Here is a 19,528-nt window from a genome sequence, read left to right as displayed (position 1 = left end):
AGCAGCAGACACATTCATTGTATTTGGTAAATGCACCCTGGAGCACTGCCACACCGCATGGACCATAGTTTACATTATGGTTCACACTCTCCCGCAGTCCTTCCAGTGGGTTATGGCAGGATATACAATGTAGTAGTAATATTTTGACAATGCTCTTGCATAGTTTATAACAAATGTTTCACAACAATGCAAAATGTTGGTGGAGGGGTGATGTATGAGACCCCATATGATGTTATGCATGTTTATTTTGTAAGTTCACAATCTTTACTCTACACTTATTGTTTATTCATGTTCATGTATGAATGATATACTTCAATAAAAAATACATTAAAAGAAAAAAGAAAAAGTCACTAGATTTTAAACACCAGACAAAACTTCTCTGGAATAAAATTACTATAATAGAACAGTAAATATTACCTTAAACTCTGACAACCACTCTTCTACAACCCCTTTCTCTGAAGTGAACATCTTTCCACATCTGTTCCAAATTTTCAACCTGGAATTGAACATAGAAAAATGTTAAAATTTTGAATACATTTGCTGTATAATCAGATTACCATGGATAGAGATAACTCTATAAAGTTAAATTACTTCTTATTTGTGAAATTAAAGCAGGCTCGAACGTAAATTACTAGGTACATTTCAAAACCAATGTGCGTGAACAAGCCTTAAAATGCAAGAATTTTGTCAAAAGTATAAGTATCATAATGTGGTGAAATTGGCTGTTCAATTTTCATTCAGATTTCAGGAATGCCAGCTGCAAAATATTCTTGACATTTTCCCCCTAGTTTCAATGAAGTAATTCTAAAAAGTATCATGTGGTTTAAGAAAATTGCAGGAAATATTTCAAAAGGTTTGCCAATATAAAAAGACATGCATAAAAATGGATTTTCTACAAGGCATTCTAAAGTCATTTAATTTGCTTATATATCAGTTCTTTACCACAGCAAGAATCTATCTAGGCAAGCCACTTGATTCCCTGAAAGCTTAATATTCATAAAACAAAAGTAAAAGTAACAATATCTAAGATAATGTCCATATCCATCAATAGTTATTCAGAAGGTTGCATTAACTTATATACAAATAAGAAAAAAGTGAAAGGAAATGCAAATGGTTTTATCTTAAGAAGAATTTTTACCAAAATATACTGTTTTTTATTTTTTGTCTTTATTTATTTTTTAATATAACATTAAAAAAAATATGAGGTCCCCATATACCCCCATCTCCCTCACCCCACTCCTCACCCCATAACAACAATCTCCTCCATCATCATGCAACATTCACTGCATTTGGTGAATACATCTCTGATTCTTCAGTCATCCATCTGTATGGGAGTGAACTTAAAAGACTAATTTTGGAGTAAAAACCTTCCTTAGCACTATCTCATTTCTTAACTTCCTAACACAGCACAAATCCTACATTAGGTTACTGAAGTTTCATCAGAATTATAATGTAATAGAAACTGAAGCAGACTTGCCAGAAGCTAAAATCACAATTCTACTACTTACTTGTAATAAAACCTCAGGCAAGTTATTTGCCTTACTTTCTTCATATGTGAAATAAGGACAATGATAGCATCTGCCTTCAAGGGGTTATTTTGAGGAGTAAATGGAAAAAAATAACACATATTATAGTACCTGGCAATAAAATTCTACTGCTATGTAACATTATTATTAAAGAATATCAACTCTATAACTATTCTGCTCAGCTATCTATAAAAGTATACAAACAAATATGCCACAAAATACATTCTGAACTTTCTACTAATTTTCATAAAAATATGGTTAAGGAAATTTAAAATATATATATTCATTTATTCTTTTATGAAGGATTACTTGATAGATATGCATCATATTTTTTAGAATAAAAACAGTCCCTTCCAGTCAACAGTATCTCAATGCAAGATGGTACAGGATGCTATTTCTCCACAGAATCTTTGAACAACTAGTAAAAACTGCCCAAGCCATCTTCCTCAGAACTCTCACAAATAGTAAAAGGGTTCCAGTAACTGATTGAGTACTGAATCAAGAAAACACAGCTTTAAAAAATGGTAGGAGTTAAAACAAGGATAAGAGAAGCTCGTGGCATCATTGCTGATATGTCCACAGTGCTGTGGGTTCCTGGCTCAGCCCAAGAGGAAGCAAAGTAGCCCTATACACAAACTGCAGTGCTTGTGTGACAGTGTCAATCACTGGATGGCAGCCTGAAAGATTAACCACGAAACTGTTCTCTGCCTTGCCCTCCCAGAACTTGCCTTGCAGGCAGAAGAAGCTTGCAGACAGCTAAAGCAATGTAAGAAACAAGTCAAAGTGGCCTAGAGTAAAGGATTACCTGCTTTAAATGATATGATGGAGCATCCAGGATGGGAAAAAGTCTATTTTATAGAGTTGAAGGAATATTCAAATTCCTGTAAATGGGGCAATCCTAAGGCAATGAGCAAGCACAAGCCCAGGACAAGACTCGGGTTCTGGAAAGACTGAGAATATCCCACACATCACCCTCACGGGCTGATCTTATTGACAGGAAGGCTTAAACTCTATAGAGCACCAACCAATGTAGAGCCAATTTGCAATGACTAGGAAAGGTGTTTTTTTGTGCATTGGTTTGCTTTTTTATATTAGCTCCTGGTATTCAAGGAAATCTCTGCCATTTTACGAGCTGTATACAAACTTAAGGAGCAGACAGTTCAGGGACTAAATATTAGAGTTAACATCATGAAATATAAAAATATGCAGCATGCAACAAAAAATTACAAAAAAACCCCACAAATAACAGTACAAATAGAATACAATTAGATCATCAATTTTAACAAAGGTTACACACTAAAGCAAGTTGTTGTTGTTGGGGTAATATATAGGAAAATCTGTATTTTACCCATGATGGCTCTGTAAACCCACAACTTCTCTAATAAAGAAAAAAAGAGAAATAAAAAAGAAGCAGGAACTGGTCCATCCAAAGCAACAAGATAAAAATCCAGAAACTATCAGTGAAGAAGACAAGACTTTGGACAAACCATATAAAACTTTAAAAAACTGATTCTCAGTATGCTCAAGGAGATAAAGAAAAACACAGAGAAAGAACTAAAGCATATCAGGGAACTGATGAATGAACAATATGAAAATCTCAATATAAAGATAGAAATTTTAAAAAGGGATTTGACAGAAATACTGGAGTTGAAGACCAAAATAAATGAAGTGAAAAATTCTCTTAAGAGTTTAAGCAGCAGATTGGAGCTGAAAGAAGAAAGATAATATAATGGAAATGATTCAGGAGTAGAAAGAAAAAAGAATGAAAAAAAAAGTGAACAGGGCCTAAGAGACTGTGGGACACCATCAACCATATATATATTGGATATAATATCTAGATAGAAGAACAATAAGGAAATGGAAGACTTGAATGATATCATAAGCCAACTAGACATAATGGACATACAGAGAACACTTCACCCAACAGCTGCAGAATATACATTCTTCTCTAATGCACATGGATCATTCTCCAGGACAAATCTCAATAAATTAAAAAATACTGAAATCATACAATGTATTTTCTCCATCACAATGGAATGAAGTAAAAATCATTAATAGAGGGAAAAGGAAAATTCACAAATATGCAGAAATCAATGTATTCCTAAACAACCCATTGGTCAAAGAAGTAATCAAAAGGGAAATTAGAAAATATCTTTTTTTTTTATTTTAAATTTTATTTATTTTGTAAAAATATTACATTCAAAAAATATGAGGTCCCATAGAAAATATCTTGAGACAAATAAAAGTAAAAAGACAACATACCAAAACTTAGAGGATGCAACAAAGGCAGTGCTGAGAAGGAAATTTATAGTTTTAAATGCTTGCATTAAAAAGAAAGAAAGATCTCAAATCAAAACCCTAACCTCACAACTAGAGGATCTGGGGGAAAAAAAAGAACTAAACCCAAAATAAGGAAAGGAAAAAACAAAGACTGAAGTGGAGATAAATGAAATAGAGAAAAAACCAACAGAGAGAATGAGAGAATCAACAAAACCACAAGGTGGTTCTGTGAAAAGATCAATAAAATCAAGAAACATCTTGAGCTAGACTGAAAAAGGAAAGAAAAAAAAGAGGGAGAGGGAGAGAAGATACAAATATTATAATTGAAACTAGAGATAAAGGGGGGAGGGCATTATTCCCAAACACACAGATAACAACAAGGATTATAAGAGGATACTATGAACAACTATACACCAACAATTTAGATAACCTAGAAGAAAGGTACAAACTCTTAGAAAACTCACAAACTACCTGTGGCAGTTTGAAACTTTTGTGGACCACAGAAAACCCTGTTCTTAAAGCTAATCCATTCCTGTGCATGTAAAAACCTATTGTAGGTGAGACCTTTTTTGATTAAATTACCTCAGTTAAGGGCCTCTGATTATATTGTGTGATCCAGAGTGAGTCTTAATCCTCCTACTGGAGTCTTTTATAAATGGAAGAATAAAAAGCTGCAGATACATAGAAAAAAGGCTGCAGAGACAGAGAGGAACCCAGAGGCTGAAATCAACAGGGCAAAGAAGTTGAGAAGAAACCACTTTAGCCAGAAGCTGAAAGCAACAAGGCCTGGAGGAGAGGGAAGAGATTAGTGGAGGTCACCGTGTGTTCAAATGTCCACAGCTCCAGCTCAGAAAGAAAGCATCTTTAGATGATGCCACCATATGCCTGATGCCCACAGCTGCAGATTGGGGAGAAAGGTGATGATGCTTTGATTTGGACACTTTCAAGGCCTCAGAACTGTAAGCTTTTAATCTAATAACTCCCATTGTAAAAGTCAATCCATTTCCAGTGTATGGCTTCCAGCAGGCTTTAGCAAACTAAAACACTACCTACAATGACTCAAGAAGAAACAGAAGAGGTCACATGCATACTCATTTGTTTAGCATGTGTGCCAGCTCAGAATAAAACTACCCCTTCCCATACTTATTTCTAGAGAGCTCAAAAGGGAATACAAGAAACTCTTCCATACCCTGAAACTTTCACAGCCTCACCACCACTATCTCACTGAAGTATACTCAGACTAAAGTCATTATCCCCTTTCTCCATTTGTCAGGCACCACAAGAAGCTACAGGCTCCCAGGTTACATTCATCTTCTGCACACTAGTCTTATAACTTTGTTCATCCACTATTTTGCCCCCATCTTCCATCCCATTCTAACTTTGGAAAGAGGAAAACCCTTCTACCATTTCCTCTCAAGCTGACTGTACACTGCCAGAAAATCCTCTGTATCTTCAACAGTTCTCTGAATGTTACTTTCTTCTTTCTTTCTAACACAATTCTGGCTCTTCTCTAAGGACATTCCTTCTCCTGAGAGCCATCTTAAAGAATGACTGTTTTTCTCACACAGCTCTGAAATAAACCACCAGGCCTAGAGGTAAAACGTATGTCCTCCTTCCTCCTTATTACCACTCTAGATCATTCTACCTCTCTCTTCTCTAACCTGTCCAATAAACACAGCTTTGAATCTCATGCTGCTTCCATCAACCAATCAATTCCACTCACCCACCTACCACCATCACTACCCTTCATTTCTAGATCAACTAGATCATCTGGCTCACTGTCACTCTTTCAGACCACTCCTAATTTAATTCTCAGTGACTTTTTTTTCTCTCAACTTGAACTCTTTCTTTTCATAGTTCTAATTGTTTTTTCATTTTAGAAAATTATTGAAGTTTATCATTCATACATGAACATATAAACAATGAGTGTATAGTGAAAGTTGTGAACTTAAAGAACAAAACGTCAGGGCAATAAATAACAACCTTATGAAAATCCTCAACAACAGTTTTCTTAACTGTTCTGTTGTCTACCATATTCTAAATCCAATTACTCAAGAAGGAAGAAAGCACTCTCTTCAGCTAATACCTGCACACAACCTCGAAAAGCATTTTTCTATGAATTAGACAATACAGACAAGACTTTAGCTAAACTGAAGAAGCAAAAAGACAAAGAAGATCCAAATTACTAAAATCTGAAGTGAAAGTGGGGATTTACTAACAAATTTCCAGAAATAAAAAGGTTTAAATGATAGATAGATCACAATAGATCATATTTATTGGGCAATAATATGGGCATAATACTATGAATGATAGTATGCCAAAAATTAGATAACCTAAGTGAAACGGGAATATTGCTTGAAACACACAAACCACCAAAACAGATGCAAAAGAAATAGAAAATTTGAACAGACCTATAATAAGTAAAGTAACTCAATCAGTAATCAAATTCCCCTCAGCAAAGAAAAGCCAGGGACCAAATAGCTTTGCTGGTGAATTCTACCCAACATTGAAAGAAACATTAACACCAACCCTTCTCAAACTTTTCACGTACACACACACACACACACACACACACACATACACACAAACAGAAGAGGAAAGAACACTTATTAACTTTTTCTATGAGGCCAGGATTACTCTGATACTAAAGTTAGATACAAACATCACAAAAAAAATCCCTTATGAAAATCCTCAACAAATACTAGCAAACCAAATCCAGCAGCATATTAGGAGGATTTATCCCAATTATGCAAGGGTGGTCCAACATACAAAAAATAAATGTAACATCCTAATAAAAGAATGAAGAAAAAATACACGTAGAAAGCTGCAGGAAAAAGAACCCAAGCCCCTACTGAGCTATTACCTGAGAGCCAACACCAAGTGATGGCCAAGGACTAAGCCATCTTGGACATTCCAGCCAAGTTAAGCCTTCAGACACAGCAGCTGACAACATGGAGCAGCAGATCTGACCAGTTAAATGCAGTCAATCTCAGATTTGTGAAAAATAATAAAGTTATCATTATTATTTAAAGCCACTAAGTTTGGGGATAGTTTGTTAGGCAGCAATAGATAATCAAAACACTGTCAAACATTTAGGTCATACCTTTTTTGTGCAAGGCATTATGCTAACTCCTACTAGAGAATATTAGATTGATCAAGATATAGTCCCTACCTTCAAAGAATTAAATTTTTTTCTGCAAATTTGTAGTAAAACCCATAGTAAATAGGACATAATCTCCGAATTGCCCAATAAATATGATCTATCATGATGACTTTTTGCCTGATTCCTATTGTTTATAGTGGCAAACACCAGAGAAGTCCACATCCACAAAACAAAACAATGCTCACTGACTAATCATCATCCTATTTTAACTGTTATGCTGAATTAATGGAGCCAACATCACAATAACCATCACACTTGCCACTGCATTTATAAAAGTTCCTTATATATATAGTAGATATAAACAATCTTATTTCATATATATTATGGTCCTGCCTCTTCAGAATTTTCCTGAAATGTCAAATTACTTCCTTTAAATTTTCAGTTAGGAAAAATGAAGTTTCATCTTGATTTGCTGCTATTAGTATAAGATATTTGCAAATAAAATGTTATTACTCTGTTATACATTTTCACAATGTACCACCTTAATATTACAGAAAGGAATATATGCAGAAAACCATAAAAACCATTATGTCCAATAACAATACCATCTCAAAGCACAAAATGAATATATATTACTTTGATAATGTTGATAAGTTTTCCAAACAGATGGTTTGGTTTTTTTTTTTGGTTTTGGTTTTGGTTTTTAGATACCAGGGGCCAGGATCTCATATGTGGGAAGCAGAAACTCAACCACTGAGCCACATCGGCCCAAGTTGGATTCTTAGTTTGCTTTGCGAGTTGTTTGTTTTTTTAGGAGCCACCAGGAACCAAACCCTGGACCTCCCATGTGGGAAGCAGGCACTCAACCACTTGAGCCACATCCACTCTCTACACTCTCTAACAAAGGGTTTTTATTTATTTGATTGCAAAATCTGGAGAATAAGCCCAAGTGAAATGCCTTTAAATTAATCCTGAATATTGATGCTTATTGAAAGATAGTGACAACAGAAATGGTAACTATATATATAGTAAAACCACCAAGAAACAAATTTTCACTCTACCAGGAAACCACAGTATGAAAGAGAATGCTTAATAATAACAGTGGGCCACTGAGGCATGTGTCATATTAATCTAAACCAGAAGTGCTCATCTTAGTAACATGATTCCTAGAGATTTCACATCTTAGCTGCTCTTATTTATCAATCTTATCAATAAATTTGCAAACTATTTAGTCAGGATTATTTGAATGCTACATCAAAAAAGAGGGAGAATATTTGCAAAGAATCTTGCAGAAATCCTAGGCCAGAAACTGTAACATAAAAGAGGCTTAAGGAAATGAGACCTTAAAACTAAAAATTAGAACTTAGATCCCTGTCTTCTAAACAGGTGATCTCTATGACTCTTCTGCCTTGATCAGCATATCTGTTCCATTCTTTTTTTGCTGAATGGCTTCTTTACTTACTTATCTTGCCTATGGCCCAGAATGACTATGCTATCCTAACTATCATGACCTTTCTCTTCTAGGAAGCTGCACTCACCTCTGCATCAAACTTGTTTTTCTCAATTTCCTAACTCTAAATTTTCTAAATAAGCCTCTGATTGTGCCAGTTCCTTAATCTGATCCTGAATACAACTCAGTGGCCATCCTTATGTCAGTGTTCTTGGGATACATGTCTATCCTTGGCCCAATAGTTGAGACCAAGGTTATAGACTTATGTAGATAATGGTTTATCAGAAGGGAGTTTACTATAACAAAAATGGTAACTATACCTAAGATCCAGTTAGTATAAAATCACAGAAAAAAATCTAAAAAGCTGAATATCAGGGCATGACATTTCAGTCTGTGAAATCTAAAATTTCATAACTTTCCTTAGCAATTTGGACTCATAGAAAGAGTTCATATTAGGCTTGGAGGCACCTAAAATGCCAATATCTTTCTCATACAAACTGCTTCTAAACCAGATCACTTCTATCTTGTACTTTTCTAAACAATTTTAAAAATCGAAATTGCATTTAGTCTTCTTAAATTGGTTTGCACACAACAGATATGCAAATATTTACATATGAATCTTTGCTAGTTAGAGTCCTGAATTCCACTCTTAGTTTAATATAGCAGTTAACTTATTAGCCCTCCATGGTAGTTAAAATTATGGCATGCAATAAAAGTTATCCTCAAAGCAAGGAATTCTGTACTAGAGGACAAGTAGGGAATGAGAACTAGAACTATATTATAAAGCCATCCAAGTGTAGGTAATCATTAGTGCAACAAAAATAAGTGACTTTTCCCAAAATGAATATGGGTTAAGTATACGGGAATGGAGCAAGTTGATATGGTTATGAATTCCAAAAATAGATATTGTATTATGTTTGTAATCTGGTCTGTACCTGGGCATTACTAAGTTATGATTAGGGCTTTGATTGGGCCACGTCATTAGTGCATTGAGTCCCCACCACTTGGTGGGTGGGGACTCACAGATAAAAGGCATGGCAAAGGACAGAGTTGGAAGGGTTTTTGATGTTGGAATTTGATGCTGAAGCCTTAAGCTGGAGTCCCAGGAAGTAAGCTCACAGAGGGAAGAGAAGCAAGCCCTGGGAAGACAGGAACCCTGAGCCCAGGAAGAAGCAAGACCCTGGAAGGGAGGAATCCAGGAAGCCTGAACCCTCACAGACATCAGCAATCATTCTGCTCCAACACATGAAAATAGACTTTGATGAGGAAAGTTAACATATGCTTTATGGCCTGGTATCTGTAAGTTCCTACCCTAAATAAATACCTTTTATAAAAACCAGCCAGAGAACCAGCAAGATGGCGGTGGAGTAAGGAGTTTCTAGAGTCAGCTCCTGCTACAGGGCAGTTAGTAAACACCCAAGTTATCTGGAGCTAGCTGAAGCACCTGTTTAGAGGCTCCAGGAGACGAGAAGAGCAACAACCTTGAAGGAATGGAAGGAGGAGATTGCCCATCTGCAGAGAAGATTTGTAAGTAGAGTGCTCCACAACACAGAGGCCAGTGCCCATCCTCCACTGGAGGCACAAGCCATGTCGGCAGCTGCTCCGTGGCTGAAACTGAAAGCTCCACTTCCCAAAAATGGAGAAGGAAGAGATGGCTGGGCACCAATTTCAGCCACTGATGAGTAAATTCAGCGGGCTAAAGTATAATCCTGAAAACAGCTAAAGTTTGAGCCTGTTCAAATTAGAAAGAGGCCAGGAGCTGCCATCTTAACTCCATGCCTGGCACAAGGGGAAGTGCAGTGGACTGAAAATCCCAATGTTGGTGGGACCGCCTTCTTTCCATCCAGATCAGATTTCAGCTCTCTAGCCTAGGCCCCAGTGTCACCTCCAGCAGGGAAGAGGCTGTGGGGACCTGCAGCAGCCTCTCTGGAAAACTATAGGCTAAGCCGCAGAGACTGGTGATTATCCTATATAGGCGGCACAAGCCACGGAGGTCGGTGATTATCCTACTCTTGCAGCACCCCAGGAGCTATTCTGTGGCTGGAATTGGAAGACTGATTTCCCAAAAACAGGGGAGGAGGAGACAGTTGGCTGCCCATTTCAGTTACTGATTGGCAGACTTGGCTGGTTAAGCTATAACCCTGGGAAGAGCTGGGGTGTGAATCTGTCCAAGTTGGAAAGAGGCCTGTGGCTGCCATTTTGACTCTGCCCCTAGCCTGAGGGGAAGCCAGGACCAAAAATCACAATGACGGTAAGAACTGGTTTCTTTCACCCAGATCAGTCTACAGTCACAGCCTAGGCATCATCCCTGCCTCTGGCAGGGAGGAGGCTGACAGGCCCTGCACGAGCCTATCCAGGTAACTGCAGATACCTTTGGCAGGCACAGACTGAAAATCAGAAGTCTGCCAAGGCAACTGCAGTCATCTTGGACCTGCACTGCATAGATTGCTGCCCACACCTGCAGCTCCATCCCGCCCCAGGCGGAGGAGAAAGGGATGTGAAGCTTCATCAGTCTCTCTGGGCAGCTACAGTCTAGGCCTGCACAACTTGGATTATTCCACACAGCTGTGTCTCTGTCCCTACCCCTGGCAAAGGAGAAAGTTGGAAGATGCTTCATCAGTCCCTGGCGCAATGAGGGCAGCTTGAGCCTCAACAAGTTATAGCACCAACTACATGCTTGGCTCCTACTACACAACCAGCAAGAGAGAAAGGGCAGGAAGCCCTAAACTAAAGAGAAAAACTGCACCCAGAACAAATACTCTAGTAAGCCAGATGCCAAGACACCAACAATAAATTACAATCCACACCAAGAAACAGGAAGCTATGGCCCAGTTAAAGGAACAAGATAAGCCTTCAGATGACATAAAGGAGTTGAGACAACTAATTTTAGATGTTCAAACAAATCTCCTTAATAAATTAAATGAGATGGCTAAAGAGATTGAGAACATTAAGAAGACACTGGATGAGCACAAAGAAGAATCTGAAAGCATACATGGAAAAATAGATCTTATGGGAATGAAAGATGCAGTAAATGAAATTTAAAAAACATTGGAATTATTTAACAGCAGATTTGGGGAGGCAGAAGCAAGGATTGGTGAGCTTGATGATACAAAAGAACAGATGAAGAATGGAAAAAATTGAACAAGGTCTCAGGGAACTGACAGCAAAAGATGTACAAACATACATGTCATCGGTGTCCCAGAGGAGAAGAGAAGGGAAAAGGGGCAGAGAGAATATTTGCAGAAAAATGGTAGAAAATTTCCCAACCCTATTGAAGGACATAGATATCCATGTCCGAGAAGCACAACATACTCTCATCTGAAAAAATTCCAATAGACCAACTCTGAGACACACACTTATCAGAATGTCAAATGTCAAAGACAAAGAGAATTCTGAAAACAGCAAGAGAAAAGCAATGTATAACATATAAGGGATATCCAATAAGATTAAATGCTGATTTCTCACCAGCAACCGTGGAGGCAAGAAATCAGTGGTCTAATATATTTAAGATACTATGAGAGAAAAACATCCAGCCAAGAATCTTATATCCAGCAATACTGTCTTTAAAAAATGAGGGCAAGATTAGAATATTCACAGATAAACAGAAACTGAGAGAATTTCTAAGCAAGAAACGAGGTTTTTAGGAAATACTAAAGGGTACGCTAGAACTTGAAAAGACAGGAGAGAGAGGCCTGGAAGAGAGTCTAGTAATGAAGATTAACAATAGTGCAAAATAGTGGTGAAAATAAAATATGACAGATAAAACTCAAATAATCAGGAATAAATTTAACCAATGATGTAAAGCACTTGTATTCAGAAAACTGCAACTCAATGTTAAAAGAAATTTTAAAAAGCCTAAATAACTGGAAGAACATTCCATGCCCATGGATTGGAAGACCAAATATCATGAAGATGTCAATTCTTCTCAAATTCAGTTTGAGATTCAATGCAATCCCGATAAATATTCCACCATCATTTTTTTAAAAATTGAAAACACAATCATCCAAAGTATTTGGGAGGGTAAAGAATCCTGAATAGCCAGAAAGATAAATAGGAAAAGTGAGCCCTCATTTCCAGACTTTAAATCAAATCACCTAGCTATAGTGGTAAAAAACAGCATGGTACGGGCATAAAGATAGATACATAGACCAATGGAATCAAATTTATGGTTCAGAAACAGACCCTCACATGTATGCTGAAGTGATGTTTAAAACCCAAAACAGCCTGGTAGAACAGCCCATTCAAAAAATGGTGCTGAAAGAATTGGATATCCATAGCCAAAAGAAGGCAAGAGGACCCCTATTCACACCTTATCCAAAAATTAACTCAAAATGGATCAAAAACCTAAAAATAAAAGCAAGAACCATAAAACTTCTAGAAGAAATTGCAGGAAAATATCTTCAAGACCTGGTGGTAGGTGGTGGATTCTTAAAGGAGATAAGAGGAGGACGGAGATGGACTACTGAATTTTAATGTATATAAAAGTTTTAATTAGATTTACTGTAAAAGTGTGGAAATGTATAGAGTGGATGGTAACACATAGTGAGTAACAGCTAGTTTATAAATGAGGATGTGACTGAAAATGGTAGTCTAGGTATGTAAATGCCAACTGACAGAATGCTAGAGAATAATCTAGGAACTGAATAGCATAGTAAACCAAAAGGTGCATGAGAATTGTGGGTGACGGTACAGATGCAAAAGTGTCCTTTGTGAGCTACAGTAAATGTATATCACTACTGCAGGGTGTTGGGAATGTGGAGAAGCATGGGAAAAACAGAGCTGGAGTGACCTATGGACTGGTTAGCAGTAATAATATTTTTGCATCTGAGCCAAAGATGTGCTGTGTCGATGATGAGGCAGTATGGAAAATGTGAGCCAAATGTACACTATGGACATGGTAACAATCAGGTATTATCATCTTATCTGTACCAAAAGTTCCACCACAGTGTGGTGTGTTGATAGAGGGGTGTTGTTTGGGAATTCTTCACAAGTGCACGATTGTTTTATAAGTTTACAACTTCTGTCATAAAAAATATATTTAAAAAAAATAATAGGGTGGGTTGGGGGAAAAACACACCAAATGTAAGATGAGGACTATGATTAGTAATAAGATTTTGATAATATTCTTTCATAATTTGTAACAAACATCTCACAACAATGCAAGGTGTTGATGGAGGGTTGATGTATGGATCCCCTGTATGATGTTATGCATGTTTGCTTTGTAAGTTCACAACTTTTACTGTACACTTAATTGTTTATGTATGTTCATATATAAATGATATAAAGTTAATAACAATAGGGTTGGTTCGGGGAAAATACTTTGGTTAATAGTAATATTTTGACAATGCTCTTTAATCATTAGTTAAAAAGGTTTAACAACAATGCAAGTTATTGGTGGTAGGGTGAGTTATGAGAGTCCTGTATGATATTATATATGTCTGTTTTGTAAGTCCACAACTATTATTATACAGTTATTTTTTATGTATGTTTATGTATGAGTGATATACTTCAATAAATTCATTTTTTTAAAAAACAATCAATATCTGGTATTTTGCTTCAGCGCCCCTTTGGCTAACTAATACAGGGATCCAAATCTAAGTAAATATCTGTATTAGTCAGGGTTCTCCAAAGATACAGAAACTATAGGAGATAGAGAGAGAGTGAAAGAGAGATTTATAATAGGAATTGGCTCACCTAACCATGGGATTTGGTAAGTCTGAATTCTGTAGGGCAAGATGTAAATTGGAAACTTGAAAAAGGCGAAGTTAATTCCCAAGGTAAAGCCAGAAGTTGGGAACTCTGAAAAAGGTGATTTTAAATTCCCCAGGAGAAGCTAGTTGGCCGAAGAATAGAAATAGAAATTCTTTCTGATTGTTAAAGTCCTCAGTACTCACTTTAAGCCCTCCAAAACTGATTAAACTGAAAGACTCCTCTCATTGCTGTAGTCAATCTCCTTTGTTAATTGTAGATGTAATCAGATGTAGATGCAATCATCTGACTAATGATTTAATCCATATATGAAATACTCTCATAGTAACAATTAGGTCAGTGTTTGCTTGACCAAATAACTGGATACCATAACCAAACTGATATATGAAATTAAATATCCAGGGGAAAAATCTACTCTTAATATGATTACTATGGGGAAGGAATAGGGGTCTGTTTTCATTTCTTAGACTACTTAAAACAAATACCAGATTTAAACATTGGGGATTTATTAGATTACAGTTTTGAGGCTGAGAAAGTGTTCAAATCAAGGCATCATCAAGGCAAAGCTTTTCTCCCAAAGACTGGCTGCTGGCAATCCTTGACTCCTCTGTTTCAAGGAAAGGTATGTGGGGTGTCTGCTGGTTTCTCCCTTCTCTTCTGGGATTTGCTGGTTTCAACTTCTTGCTTAGCTAAAGGTTTGTCAATTTTATTGAAATTTTCAAAGGACCAAATCTTGGTTTTGTTAATGCTCTGTATTGTTATTTTCTTACCCTCTATTTCATTTATTTCTGCTTTAATCTTTCTTTCAGCTTACTTTGGATTTAGTTTGCTGTTCTTTTTCTAGTTCTTCCACGTATGCAGCTAAGTCTTTAAATTAGTTCTTTTTTAATGTAAGCACTTAGGGCAATAAATTTCCCTATCGGCACTGCCTTCACTGTATCCCATAAATATTCTGTTTTCTCAATTTCATTCACCTCAAGATACTTACTAATCTCCCTGGTAATTTCTTCTTTGACCCATGTATTGTTTAAAAGTGTTATTTAACTTTCACATATTTATTGATTTTCCAGTTCTCTGTCAGTTTTTTATTTCCAGCTTCCATGTAATTTGGTCAGAGGAGATGTTTTATATAATTTGTCTTTCTAAATGAATTGAGACTTGTTTTATGACCAAATGTGGCAGTTTTACATTATCTATGAATTCCAAAAAGAGATATAGATTATGTTTGTAAATTGGTCTGTTCCTCTGGGCATGGCACCCTTTGATTGTATTAGACTCACCTGAGATGCCTTTTTTTATACACTTTTTTAGTAAAATTAACAGATCACAAAGAATATTACATTAAAAAAACATAAGAGGTTCCCATATATCCCATTCCCCATCCCCCCACCCATCATTTTTGTAAATTTTTTTTTTGAAGACATATACATCACCAAAAAAATGTTACATTAAAAAAAATAAGAGGTTCCCTTTTACCCCTCACCCCACTCCTCCCACACCAACAACCTCCTCCATCATTGTGGCACACTCATCGCACTCGGTGAACACATTTTGGAGCACTGCTGCACCACTTAGATAATAGTTTACCCTGTAGTTCACACTCTCCCCCAGTACATTCAGTGGGTTATGGCAGGATATATAAAGTCCAGCATCTGACCCTGCAATATCATTTTGGACAACTCAAAGTCCCAAAAATGCAGCCACATCGTATCTCTTCTTCCCTCTCCCTGCCCTCGGCAACTACGATGGCCACTTTCTCCTCCTCAATGCTACAATTTCTTTTATTACTAGTCACAATAGTTTTATAGTAGAATATTATAAGTCCACTCTAATCCATATTTTATTCCTCCATTCTGTGGACCTTGGGATGGTGATGTCCACTCCACCTCTAGATCAAGAGGAGGCTTAAATTCCACATGGATGATGGATGCAATTCCTCTGCTTGCAGTTGTTGGCACTCTTGATTCCCTGGTGTGGTGACTGACCATCTTCACTTGCCCTCCCTGTTAGCTGACGTGGGTAAGTCCAATGAACCAGAGAGTAGGAGTCACAAGTCTGCTGAACTAGGCCTAGAGCTGCAGGGTGCCTAAGGGTTACCTCCTGAGAGCATCCATGTTGCTCAAATGTGGCCACTCTCTAAGCCAAACTCAGCATGTAAATATATTACCTTCCCCCCAGCTTTGGACATGACTCCGGGGATGAGCCTCCCTGGTGCTGAGGGATTACTACCAATCACTAACTGGTGATGCAAGTAGAAAGAGACTTTGAATAAAAGGGTCAACTCAGACCAGCAGAATATCTCAGCTTACATGTTGGATTAAGTGTTAAAAACTGCTTTTTGACCTCGAATAAAAGGGGGAAATGGCAAAGACAAATGAGTTTATATGGCTAAGAGTCTTCCAAAAAGAGTCGGGAGGTCATCAAAGGGGTCACGCTTACACATACTTCAGCAGGACCCCAGAGAGAACCAAAGTAGATACAATCCTAGATGCTGGTTCTCCTGAAGGCTACGGAGATCCACAGGGTATATGGTCATGGCAGATGGATTTGGAGTTCTGTGCCATGTCAGAGGGTCCTACTTTGGAATTTGTGCTCCTGAGTGTGATGGAGCTGGACTCAGATGTGACCTTCCTACACATGCCTCTTCTGTCACTTTTACTGAGATGTCTTTGAGTAAATTATGTTAAGATTAGGGCTTTGATTTGGCCATGTCATTAGCGTGACACAGTTCGAGTCCCTGCCACCTTGGACACCCAATCAAGAACATGGAAGCAGATATGCAAGAAAAGAAACACTTCATAGAAACAGCTGGAAAGAGAAATGAGTCATTCACCTGACAGTTTACAGCTAACCTTGTGAAGAGAACAGAGTAGCTGAGCCTGGAAAGAAACAAGCCCTGAGAAGAGAAATGAGCCCTGTGCCAGCCTATAGCTGAAATTGGAAGAAGCTGGAGCCTTAAAAGGGGAGAGGAAGGCCCTTGCAGACGTTGCCTGCCATCTTGCTTCAACATGTGGCAACAGACTTTGAGTGAGGAAGTACCTCTTATGGTATATTGAGCTGGACTCTTTAGGGACTTATAACTGTAAGCTTTTACACCAACTAAATACCCTTTATAAAAGCCAACAGACTTCCAGTACCTTGCATCAGCACCCCTTTGGCTAACCAATTCACCCAACATGTGAGCTATCCTGGAGAATGATCATGTGCACTTGAGAAGACTATATATCCTGCTGTTTGGGGGTACAATGTTCTGTATATGTCTGCTAGGTCGAGTTCATTTAACGTATTATTCAAGTTGTCTGTTTTTTTATTTATCTTCTGTCTAGATGTTCTATTGATGAAAGTAGTATACTGAAGTCTCCAACTATTACTGTAGAGATATCTATCTCCCCTTCAGTTTTGCTCATGTATTTTGGGGCACCATGATTAGATGCATAAATATTTATGATTTTTATTACTTCTTGATGGGCTGACTATTTATTAATATATAATAATATTGTCTCTTATAACAGCTTTTGAAAGTTATTTTGTTTGATATTAGAACAGCTACCCCAAAAGGACAAGTGAGTTTATATGTCTATGAGTCTCCAAAAAAGAGTCAGGAGGTCATCAGAGGGGTGACGCTTATGCACACCTCAGCAGGTAACCAGAGACAGCCAAGGCAGATGGAAACCCAGGTGCTGGTTCTCCTGAGGGCTGCAGAGACTCACAGGTTCTATGGTCATGGCAGATGGCTCTGGAGTTCAGGGCCATGTCAGCTGGCCCTACTTTGGAGTTTGTGTTCCTGAGTGTGATGGAGTTGGACTCAGATAAGACCTTTCTACATATGCCTCTTCTGTTACTTTTACCAGACCTGTGGTTGGCATTTGGGTTGGTGTATACTCAGGGGACCTAAATCTCTGGACTGTCCATGTGACGGCCAGGCCCTGGGCCTCAGCAGACTTGCGGGTCCTACCCTCTGGTTTCTTGGACTTACCCTGGCCAGCTGACAGAAAGGTGAAGAGGGTCAACCACCACACCAGGGAGCCAAGAGTGCCTACAGCTACAAGTAGGAGAACTGCTTCCATCATCCGTGTGGAATATAAGCCCCCTCTTGATGTAGGACATAACCATCCCAGGGTCCACAGGATAGAGGAATAGAGTATGGATTAGAGTAGACTTACTGGTGTTCTGCTGGGGCACTATTGTGATTAGTAAGGGAAGAAACTGTAGTAGTGATGTGGAGAGGGTGGCCAAAGTGGCTGCTAATGATAGGGAGATGGAAGAAGAGATATGGTGTGGGAGGCATTTTCAGGATTTGGAGTTGTCCTGGGTGGTGCTGCAGGGACAGATACTGGATGTTGCATGTCCTGCCAAGACCCACTGGGTGGACAGGGGGAGAGTGTGGACTACAATGTGGACCACTGTCCATGTGGTGCAGCGGTGCTCCAGAATGCATTCGCCAGGTGCAGTGGACGTGCCACAATGATGGAAGAGGTTGTTGATGTGGGAGGGCTGGGGTAGGGGGTATATGGGGACCTCATATTTTTTTAATGTAACATTTAAGAGAAAATGAAGAGGAAGAAGAAAAGAATAGCTATCCCAGGTCTTTTTTTTTTTTTTTTTAATATTTGTATAGCTATCTTTTTCCATGCTTCCACTTTCAACCTAAATGTATCTTTGGGTCTTAGGCGTGTCCCTTGGAAACAACTTGTAGTTGAATCATGTTTTTTTAATCCATTCTGCCAATTTGTGTCATTTGATTGGGGAGTTTAATCCATTCATATGCAATGTTATTACTGTAAAGGCAGTCCTTATTTCAGCCATTTTGTCCTTTGATCTTTATATGTCATATATTTTTTAAATCTCTTTTTATTGCTGCCCCCCTTATTGTATAGTTGATCTTTTGTGATGCATCTTTCTGATCCCTTTCCCATTTCTGTTTCTGTATATTTTAAAATATTTTCTTTGTGGTTACTCTGGATTTTATATTATACCTTCGTATCCCTATGTTTATAAACTACTAATCTGAAAAGACACCAACTTAGCTTCAATAGTATTCTAATTCTCTGCTCCCATGCCTCCATTCCCTCTCTGTATATCACTTTCATTCCATATTACCTCTTTATATTTTGTGTGTCCATGGTCAGGAAATATGACTTTTCCTGTTCAACTGTATTCTGACTCTCAGAGAAATTATAGAGATATATTGAGCATACACTACTATTGAATTTTGCATTTACCATTTTATTACCTTTACTGAAGAGCTTTACTTCTTCACATTAATCCAAGAGGCTCTTTCCTGTCTTCTTTCAAACTGCAGAACTTCCTTTAGTAATTCTTATAGGGCAAGTCTTTTGTTGACAAACTCTGTTTCTGTTTATCTGTGAATATTTTAAACACAGACAGTTTTGCTGGATAAAGAATTTTTGGCTGGCAGTTTTTCTTTTTCAGTACTTTAAAAATATCATACCATTGCCT

The 19,528-nt window shown here is 37.7% G+C and overlaps 1 protein-coding gene across 3 annotated transcripts in view; it reads right to left on the bottom strand.

Moving 5' to 3' along the window:
* Positions 1-19,528, bottom strand: part of HYCC1 (hyccin PI4KA lipid kinase complex subunit 1) — a 116,800-nt gene that overhangs the window by 61,438 nt on the left and 35,834 nt on the right. For 2 of the 3 annotated variants that reach the window (XM_058296886.2, XM_071215122.1), the window contains exon 2: positions 418-496. In XM_058296886.2, the coding sequence (XP_058152869.1) occupies positions 418-468 (51 nt within the window). In that variant the 5' untranslated portion in view covers positions 469-496. Of the gene's footprint in view, positions 1-417; positions 497-19,301; positions 19,432-19,528 lie in introns of all 3 variants that reach the window. The other variant, XM_058296887.2, reaches the window with a different exon arrangement.

This window comes from Dasypus novemcinctus, chromosome 5, assembly GCF_030445035.2.
Source record: "Dasypus novemcinctus isolate mDasNov1 chromosome 5, mDasNov1.1.hap2, whole genome shotgun sequence".
NCBI classification, from domain to species: domain Eukaryota; kingdom Metazoa; phylum Chordata; class Mammalia; order Cingulata; family Dasypodidae; genus Dasypus; species Dasypus novemcinctus.
Note: the sequence above shows the minus strand (reverse complement) of the source record. Positions and strands in the feature narration are given on the sequence as shown.